We start from the raw sequence: 10,404 nt of genomic DNA on the forward strand, positions 1-10,404 counted from the left end.
ACGTGTCGCGCTCTAGGCGCTCCCTCCGGATATTTATTATTATTTTTATTTCCCGCCACACATTTTTGGTTTTTTAAATGGTTTTCCCTCGGGTTTTTTCGACTTTTTGGTTTTCCATCGGTCTTCCTTAGCTTTTGGACCAATTTGTTTTGAAATTTTTTTTTGGGCGAAAAAATGCGATTTATTTTACTTTCGTGAGAGGCACGGTTTTGCTTCCACGAAGGCATTGTTTTACTTTTGCGAGAGGCACGACCATGCCTCTTAAAAACGAAAAAACACGTTTTCAGTTTTTTTCCTTCCGAGGCACGGAAAAAAAATGTGTTTCCTGTTTTTTCCTTCCGTGAGAGGTGCGGTTTTGCTTCCGCGAGAGGCACGGCCATGCTTCTCCGAAAAAAACACATTTTCTGTTTTTCTTTCTTCTGCGAGAGGCACAATTTTGCTTCTAGGAGAAGCAGGTTTTGCTTTCACGAGAGGCATGGTCGTGCGTCTTCAGAAAAGAAAAAAAATGCTCCCGGTTCGGTTTTCCAGTCCGGTTTTTTTCATGAAAAAAGTTCATCAAAACCAATTAACATGTGATCTAGTTTTGAAGATCTCGACATGAGGAATCCAATGATAAAAATGGTTGGAGATTTAGACGCACAGTTTTAGAGATAAAAGATTTTGAATAAACGGATATACGAAAAAAGGCACCACGTGTCGTGACCTGAGGAGGTGGGAGTGATCTACCTCGATTAGTGATTTCACCCTAAAAGGCTTGCTTGTGCATCCGATGGGTTCAACCAAAACAGTTTACTTGTTTCATGGGATGTGGAGTTTCTACACCCAGGAGCAAATGCTCCTGGTGTGAACAGTAAAATAAATAAAAAATAAAAAAATGTCAAAAAATTCTGAATTTTTTTGGCATACTTATACAAATGTTTGTTGTGCACGTAAAATTTCGTCGCGAAATCACATTGGTGGAAGGTGTGGTAAAAAAACAAAATCGATGCTCTGAAAATGTTACTTACAAAAGCATTTTGGACCTCTGATTTTTTTGGCACGACTTCTACGAATGCGATTTCGTGATGAAATTTTCATGCACAAGAAACACTTGTGAAAGTATGTCACCAACAAATTTCAGAATTTTTTGAATTTTTTTTCTATTTTTTTGATTTTACTGTTCATGCCAGGAGCATTTGCTCCTGTGTGTAGAATGATAATTTCGGGTTTCATGCTACTTTGTACCCTATGTATACGGGTCAGGCCTATATCTCACTTTCAGCGAGTCTGGCTTCAGACTCGCCAAAGGGGGGAGCGAGCTGGGCTAGCCCACGAGCGTGGGAGGCCATAGCCTCTTTTTCCTTATTTTTTTATGTTTTATGTTTTCTTTTTTGCTTTTATTTTTTACTTTTTTATATACTTCAAAATATTTTAAATTTATATATTACAAAAAACACACTTCAAAAAACACTTGAAAAATGTTGAATAACTACATTTGAAAAATATTGAACAAGTATTTGAAAAAATGTTGATCATGCGTATAAAAATGTTGAACAAGTATTTGAAAAATGTCGAACATATATTTGAAAAAATGTTGATCATGTATATAAAAATGTTGAACAATTATTTAAAAAATGTTGATCATGTATATAAAAATATTGAACAAGTATTTTAAAAATGATTATCATGTATATAAAAATGTTGAACAAGTCTTTAGAAAAATGTTGATCTTGTATATAAGAATGTAAAACTGAAAAATAAACAAAATAAACCAAAGGAAAAAAATGAAAATAAAATAAAGATATAAATGAAAAAACTGGAGAAGAAAAAAGGAAAATGAAAAAAATCAAGAAAACCTGGCTCTTTTTCTTTATCAGTAGGGTGCACCCTAGTATTCAACACCAAATGGAGAACGAAAATTAACATAAGAAAAAACAAAAAAGATGGAGAAGGAAAAATGAAAATCAAACAAGAAATGGAGAAGAAAAAAAGAAAATCAAACAAAAAATACTAAAAAAAAGGAGAAAACTCTGTCCAAGAACAAGAAGAAGAAATAGAAAAATGTGAAAACCAAGAAAAAACCAGCGTCGTTTCCCTCAAGTACTCGCCGTGCCAACAACTTATTGCACATGGGTCAAAAGGTTTCTGTCAGGATCGGCAAGGAAAGTTCCCCCTACACCTGTCGGCTAGGGTTTCCCTCCTTTTAGACTAGATACAAATACAATTCATGCTATATTGTCATCATAAATTTATTTATTTATTTTCCCAGAAGTCAACAGGGATCATTCCTTTGCCAACTTTTTATACGATTACAATACCTGGTCATATTTGATTTCTAAAAACATTCTGTTTTTCAATTGCTACATAATTCTTAAATCTAGGGAGGGGAGCACCCGAGTGCTCCTAATTCGCTTCCTATTTAAAACATTGTTGCTAATACAACCTGTCCAAGCCCTAAAAGCATAACCAACAATAGTTTTGCTGCATAGAAATGATAGGTTTGCCTTTTAGAAGATATATGATGTCATTCTTCATTTCAATTCCCGCAAGCCATAAAATTTAATATATGTGTCATCCACCAAAACACGACAACTACAATAGAGAAATACTAGAGCTATCACTACTCCATTGTGATAGAAGTACAATGCGCTTAAATTACAGATAAGGAGATATTGATAGAATGGATTACCAAGTACAACTTGTCTGGTACTTCAAGTCTACAAGTCTGATACCACTGTTACCACTACGGAGAAACTGCCTCCCGGGTCACTCACACGGGCGACTCCGTAGGCCACATGTGCGTCGGATTCAGCCTGGTCGCGGATGTGCTGCCGACGGTGCTGGATTCAACTTGGCCTAGTCGACAGTTCCCCTGCCGGCGGCTACTTTAGGGTAGGAGCTATACCTGCGTGGCGGCACTGGCCAACCTTCGATATGTGGGTTGCGGTGGACACGAACGTGAGGGTTTCTCTCCCCAGAATCGGTGGCTACTGTTGGCAACTAGTACTGGCGCGGTTGTGGGATGCGGCCAAAAGGCTCCTTCGTAAGTTTTGCCGGCTCTCACTTTAGCCAGTTTGCCTTCGACAACAAGATGCAATCCATGAATGGTGGCTTGATGCAGAGGTATGGGTGTGCAGCGGTGGCGTTGGGTTTTCTGACCTAGTGTACGTAGCTGCTGGGGTCACGGAAAAGTGATGATGACAACACACTTGACTTCAATTTGGTGGTGCTTCTTCAGCACCCAGTCTGGAGCTCCGTGGTGAAAACCAAGGTTTGAACCGAGATGGCTTTACACGGCAATGACGATGTTTTGAGGCTTTACCTTATTGAAGACATTGCCCGGATATGTTTGGACTTGTTCTTCAGGGTGAAAACTTAGTATCTGGCCTTTGGTGGTTGGATCCAGTACCGGTGACTTTGAGTGTCGTTCCCTTCATGAAGGCATTGTTATTGAAGAACCTTTCTCATTGTCTTTGTGTTATCAAACGACGGTTGGTGTGGATATGGTCATAGATGTAGTCTGTCGATCGTTGGCTTGATCGCTTTGGGGTTTCTTTTCTTTTTCCTTGCTTAGGCATAACTTTAGTCTTATATACCTTTGTTATTTGCCGATGTGTTTATGTGTGCGCGTTGGTGTAGGTTGTGTGCATCCTATCTATGCAGAGGCTGGGTATGTGCTCTTTGTGTTTGCACCTTCTTGATGCTTCATTTTGAGTTAATAAAATCCACCTTTTATTGAAAAAACAAGTCTACAAGTCTCTCTCCCACATCTACTCTATATATACCCTGTGTGTGTCAGACTAATACAGTATGAAATATTCTAGGTTACACAATTTTTGACACGGTATCAGAGACGTTCTCTTATATACTCGTCTAGTTTCCATCTACTGACCTTAATTAGAAATGCTTACCAGTATCACATATTGTACTTTGATTTATTTTGCAATTTGAAGGGCAAGGTGAAGCTAGCAGACCCAGTTACAAGGAGAAAATGTTTGAATATCCGATTGATATGGCATTCGAATTAATGAAAAATATTACAGATGGTTTCTCAGACGGGCGACTAATAAATGAGGGAGGGTATGGAAAAGTGTACAAGGCAAGATGGATAGTTCAATAGTAGATTGTTCAAACTACCAAAATATTGCTATCATTGGTCAATGTACTAACTTTCTCTAATAAGGGGTTCTCTTTACATAGGGAGTCCACAAAGATGGACAAGTCGTTGCTGTGAAGCTTCTCTACGAGAGTCAAGTATTTGATAACAAGCAATTCGAAAATGCAGTTCGATACTATGGGAAGACCCAGCATCGTAATATTGTCAAATTAGTTGGCTACTGCTACGAAGTTCAGCACAAAACTATAGAGCACAAGGGAGAATTCGTGTTTGCTAGAATGCTGCATAGGGCACTCTGCCTCGAGTATATGGTAAATGGATCTCTTAAACGGTACATTTCAGGTATGACACTGCAACATTTCAGTACTATGTTAGCATTCGAAGAAGATGGATATTCAAACCTTTTTGAAGTTAAATATATCATATACTTCTGAACACTGAACCTAGATATACAATCACCGTTTCCTTCCGCAGATGAGTCTTCTAGACTCGATTGGCACTTACGCTATGGAATAGTTAAGGGCATTTGTGAGGGCTTAAGGTACCTCCATGAAGAGTTAGAAAGTCCTATTATCCATATGGACCTGAAACCTACAAAAATATTGCTCGATGAGAACATGATCCCAAAAATTGGAGATTTTAGTTTGTCAAGACTTATTGCTGAACATACCACTATGACACAACACATCATTGGAACATTGTGAGCTGAATGCCCGGCCCCTATGTGAACTATTATTTTCTATAGTGGTGAAATTGTATTTCCTTTACACTAACAATGTATGTTTTATTGTCGATCTCGTTACAAAGGGGATATATGCCGCCGGAATTCATTAACTACCGAGTGATCTCAAAACAACATGACATATACAGCTTGGGTGTTGTACTCATGGAGATAATAACAGGGAACAGAATGCATCTCAAATGTGATGAAATGTCTTCCAAGGAGTTAATCGAGCATGTAAGAAAATTTACCATTCTATATCTACACAAATCAACAATTGTTACTTCTTCTGACAATTTGTTGCAGTTATTTAAGCTTGCATTCGGATTTGGCAGGTCTATAGAAGATGGATGAAGAGGCTACATGAAACATTAAGGGGCACATCGGTGGAAGGATATTGCAAACAAGTGAGGAAATGCATGGAAATAGCATTGAAGTGTGTGGAATATGAGAGGCTCAAAAGGCCCACCATCGGTGACATCGTCAATATGTTGAACGACATAGAAACTGTTGAGCTGCTCAATGTCCACCCCCTAGAGCTCTGTTTCCCCTTGGAGAAGAAGGCCGCCTCTTGCTCACTGCACCTAACAAACAATGGAAATGATCATGTCACATTCATGCTTGCAGCCAAGAGCCCGACGAGTTACCTGGCAAAGCTTCCGCTCTGCGGCATCGTGCCCCCAAGGTGCACCTACACCACCGCCTTGTCGACGCGCAAGCTGTCAAAGATGCCATCAGAGAGCATCGAGTTCATTGTGCTAAGGAGCATCGCGGTTGGTGATAATGACCTCCAGAAGGTTGGCCAAGCTACTTCCGTCACAGATTTCTATGATGACCTGTTTAAGGAAGCCAAAGATGGTGATGAGGCGCAGGAGATTACGCTGAAGGTTGCTCGTGATCCTGCAGTTGATGGGACGGCATCGGAGGTAACTCTGGTTGACGAAAGAAAACGTATCAAAGACGATTGTGGTTTTGTCACCTTGTGTAATGATATATGTTCCTTTGCTTTTTTTGTCCTCTTGTCTTCCTTGGTGATGATCCGGCACTCTGGCAGCCAACACAACTGATGACAATTGAGGTGGATTTCCTTCTAATTTTGGGCTTGGCTTCCGAGTGAATGTTTACAGTTTTCTAACTTGTTAACATGCATGTAATGCACTGGGAAAAAAATGTAGCAACATGCGAATATGGTAGAAAGATGTAAAATAAAGTAGGAAAACCATTTACTGATCATATTAATCACTGAACATTTATTTGTTAGAAAACACCTAAGTTTTATACCAATAAGAAGTACAGAAATTACCAGTTTTGTAACAAAACGCTAATACGGAATTCTTACATATTGGTATTAATTTCACACTACCACTAACATGTTTGTCTGTTGGATTAGATCATTGCTACCCAGAACTCTCAGCAAGTTACGTCAATAGATGTGCATCCGACTGAGCCATGGTGAGTGCGTATACTCTAGTTTAACTGTTGGTGCTTGCTGCACAAAATTTTCATGATGTAGTGAAAGTAATGTAGGATTATGACGACACATAACGCGGGGAGCCTTCGCTTTTGGAACTACCGGAGTATGGTGGGTGGCTAATTATTGGTGTAATTAAGCGCTCTGATATATTTTAACAAAATAATACTAATGCCCTTTCATATATATTTGCAGGCAATATTGAGTTCCTTTCAAGTCACCGAGGAACCAGGCATGGAAGCTTTCAGATTGAATTTATTGCTTAAAATATTTTGTTGGCCACAAATGATTACGCTAAATCACATTTACGATGCACAGTTTATGCAGCCAAATTCATCCCAAAAGAGAAATGGGTTGTCGCCGGTGATGACAATGGCTGCATTCTTGTGTACAGTTACGAAGAACACCAAGATGTGACGAGCTTTGATGCTCATCGTACTAGCATCACATGTTTGGCTGTGCATCCGACACGGCCTTTTGTGCTGTCATCGTCGTATGACGATCATCTGATTAAGATTTGGGATTGGGAGAAGGACTGGGAGTGCACTCGAACATTTGAGGGGCACAACAGGGTGGCGCAAATGACGTTTAACTTGGACAACACCAGCAGTTTCGCCAGTGCTTCATCGGATGGCACGGTCAAGGTATGCTTTCTCGTATATGTTTGAGGTGTTGCGCACATCATGAGGTTGATAAATAGCGCTTGTAACCTAAATGGAATGTTGATATTGATAGATAAGGAGTGTTGATTCTGATGATGGTAAAATCATCACACTGGATGGGCTCTGTGTTGACTACTTCATACGCCGTGATCGGCAGCATCTGATCACCGGCACTAAGGACGGCACTGCACAGGTGTGTAATTGAAGAATGTATACAATAATATGATGTTGTCACCCACACATCTCATTGTGTTACAATGCTTTTGGTTTTTGTTGAATCAGATCTGGAACTTGGAGATGGAAGCTGGATGTGTTGAAAGGCTAGAAGGGCACAGAGGACGTATCACTATCGTCCATTTGCACCCCGAGCTTCCACTGCTGATTACATGCTCACTTGACGGCACTGTCAGTCTATGGAACTCCACTACCTATAAGTAGTATCTTCACCTTCACAAACAGCTCTTTATATCTTCTTCTATATATAAGACTAGTAGTACATATGTTTCGATCGAGCTTCTTGACAGTATGAGTTTACCTAACTTTCAGGATTGAGAATATAATTGCTTTCAACCTGGGCGCAGTTTGTGCATTTGGTTATGTAAAGGCCTCGAGAAGGTAATGAACATACTGATACTGTATGCCCTTTTTTCTGTTTAATTGAAGAAAATGAAATTCTGAACAGCTCGAAAGCTTTGCTGGATATATTGCAGTAAACTAAACTAACAACTCTCTTTTATACTGTTTTCCATACAAGTATCACTTTCCGTCACGGGCCATTATATCGTCTTCAATTTTTGGCGATCTAATCAAAATTTGTAACACGGAGATATTGCTTTGTGTAGGATGGTGGTTGGATGCCACAATGGAATAGCCACGGTGGAAATACCTTCTTCTTGAACTTCATGTTGGATAGCAAAAATAACAACAAGGATTGTTTGATGGAATCCAACTGAAACTTGATAGATTTCACTCAATGCCTAAAGTGTGAGGGGGGAAGTGAAAACCACCTATGGCCCCACCCAATCCTGCCACGCATCTACTGACATTGTTGTATTTATGATTTCACCAATTCCAACATAAGTGTGAGTGCACCAAAGAACAGTTCGGTTTGTTTTGTATGTACCTGAGTTGCTCAAGTTTTGTTCTGCTGTGCTTTCCTTTGAACTGCAAAAACTGTGTTATACTATTACTCTTCTCTGGAATCTTGTGTGGAGTGGAGATATTGTTTCCTGAGACGTGAAATTGAAGAGCGAAGTATCAACACACAGTATTAAGACCTCCTTAGGAACGATGCTAAACTGAAACTTCAGATCTACTATCTACTCCTTCAGATCTGCACCGCACTGCATTGCCCGCAGCCGTCGTTCTGGAGGACAAATCCCTGCTTTAGGGGCGCCGGAGCAGATGCCCCTGCAACTACGAGGTCGATGGTAGACGGGGTCGTCGCCGTTGACGGCAGCAGGAGCAGGAGCGCACTTACGCGGCGGAGGAAACGGCGAGGGTGCGAATACGGCGGGAGATGGCATGCGAACTGCAAAAGAAGAGGCACCCTCGGGCCAGCTGGGGTGGTAAAGTAAATTGCATAAAACTACGGCTTTGAAGGCTAGGTTTGCGAAAAACACTAGAATATATTTCACTGCAGAAAACACTACATCTCGCGTAATGGTTTTGCAAAAACCACTGATCGACGAATTTGGCTCATTTAAGTGCGTTTATGACAGATGGGTCCCACTTTTCACCGACATGGCATAACATTTTACCAAAAAAATGCTAGATGGGTAAAAAAAAGCGAAAACACCCTCAACCATTTTCCCTGTGCCGCCCAGGGCCTTCCCTTGTCCGGCGACCACAATCAGCCGCCGCTGCGCTCCAGCCCTTGCCCAGTCGGTCGTGCGCGCTCCTCCCGGCCTGTCGCGTGCCCCTTCCCGGCAGGCCACGCGTGCCTATGCTCGGCTGCTCCTGCCTCTGCCCGACCGCGCCCGCCTCTGCTAGCTCGCGCCCGCTGCCATGCTAGCCTCGCCACCGTCGCCTTGCTCTGCCCGCGCCCGCCGCTCTACCAGCAGCGCCACCGCTACCCTGCTCTACCCGTGCCATCGCTATACTGCTTCCCCAGTATCCCTGGATCGATGTCGAGCTCAGGAGGATGGCGTCCGTGGCGGGAATTGAAGGAAATATGCCCTAGAGGCAATAATAAAGTTATTATTTATTTCCTCATATCATGATAAATGTTTATTATTCATGCTAGAATTGTATTAACCGGAAACATGATACATGTGTGAATACATAGACAAACATATAGTCACTAGTATGCCTCTACTTGACTAGCTCATTAATCAAAGATGGTTATGTTTCCTAACCATAGACATGTGTTATCATTTTATTAATGGGATCACATCATTAGAAGAATGATGTGATTGACATGACCCATTCCGTTAGCCTAGCACTTGATCGTTTAGTATATTGCTATTGCTTTCTTCATGACTTATACATGTTTCTGTAACTATGAGAAATATGCAACTCCCGTTTACCGGAGGAACACTTTGGGTACTACCAAACGTCACAACGTAACTGGGTGATTATAAAGGAGTACTACAGGTGTCTCCGAAGGTACATGTTGAGTTGGCGTATTTCGAGATTAGGTTTTGTCACTCCGATTGTCGGAGAGGTATCTCTGGGCCCTCTCGGTAATGCACATCTTTATAAGCCTTGCAAGCAATGTGACCAAATGAGTTGGTCACGGAATGATGCATTACGGAACGAGTAAAGAGACTTGCCGGTAACGAGATTGAACTAGGTATTGGATACCGACGATCAAATCTCGGGCAAGTAACATACCGATGACAAAGGGAACAACGTATGTTGTTATGCGGTTTGACCGATAAAGATCTTCGTAGAATATGTAGGAACCAATATGGGCATCGAGGTTCCGCTATTGGTTATTGACCGAGAATAGTTCTAGGTCATGTATACATAGTTCTCGAACCCGTAGGGTCCGCACGCTTAACATTACGATGACAGTTTTATTATGAGTTTATAAGTTTTGATGTACCGAAGTTTGTTCGGAGTCCCGGATGTGATCACAGACATGACGAGGAGTCTCGAAATGGTCGAGACATAAAGATTGATATATTGGACGACTATATTCGGACACCGGAATTGTTCCGGGTGATTTCGGAGAAAACTGGAGTGCCGGAGGGGTTACCGGAACCCCCCGGGGAAGTATTGGGCCATAGTGGGCCTGAGGGGAGAGAGAGGGCAGCAGCCCAGGAGGTGGCGCCCCCCCATGGGGAGTCCGAATTGGACTAGGGAGGGGGGGGGGGGCGCGGCCCCTATTTCCCTCTCCCTCTCCCTCTCTTTCCTTCCCCCTTCCTCCTTCCTAGTGGGACTAGGAAAGGGGAATCCTACTCCCACTAGGAGGAGGATTCCCCCCTCCTTGGCGCGCCCCCTAGGGCTG

The 10,404-nt window shown here is 41.9% G+C and overlaps 1 protein-coding gene across 1 annotated transcript; it reads left to right on the forward strand.

The window, feature by feature from the left end:
* The first annotated feature begins 6,614 nt into the window (after window positions 1–6,614).
* Window positions 6,615–8,103, forward strand: LOC119312681 (coatomer subunit beta'-1-like). The gene is made up of 5 exons (XM_037588431.1): window positions 6,615–6,932; window positions 7,024–7,143; window positions 7,233–7,384; window positions 7,497–7,565; window positions 7,793–8,103. Exons 1-5 carry the CDS (start codon window positions 6,870–6,872, stop codon window positions 7,845–7,847), a joined length of 459 nt encoding a protein of 152 aa, XP_037444328.1. The 5' UTR covers window positions 6,615–6,869; the 3' UTR covers window positions 7,848–8,103.
* Window positions 8,104–10,404: the final 2,301 nt, after the last annotated feature.

Source organism: Triticum dicoccoides, chromosome 5B (assembly GCF_002162155.2).
Source record: "Triticum dicoccoides isolate Atlit2015 ecotype Zavitan chromosome 5B, WEW_v2.0, whole genome shotgun sequence".
Taxonomy (NCBI): domain Eukaryota; kingdom Viridiplantae; phylum Streptophyta; class Magnoliopsida; order Poales; family Poaceae; genus Triticum; species Triticum dicoccoides.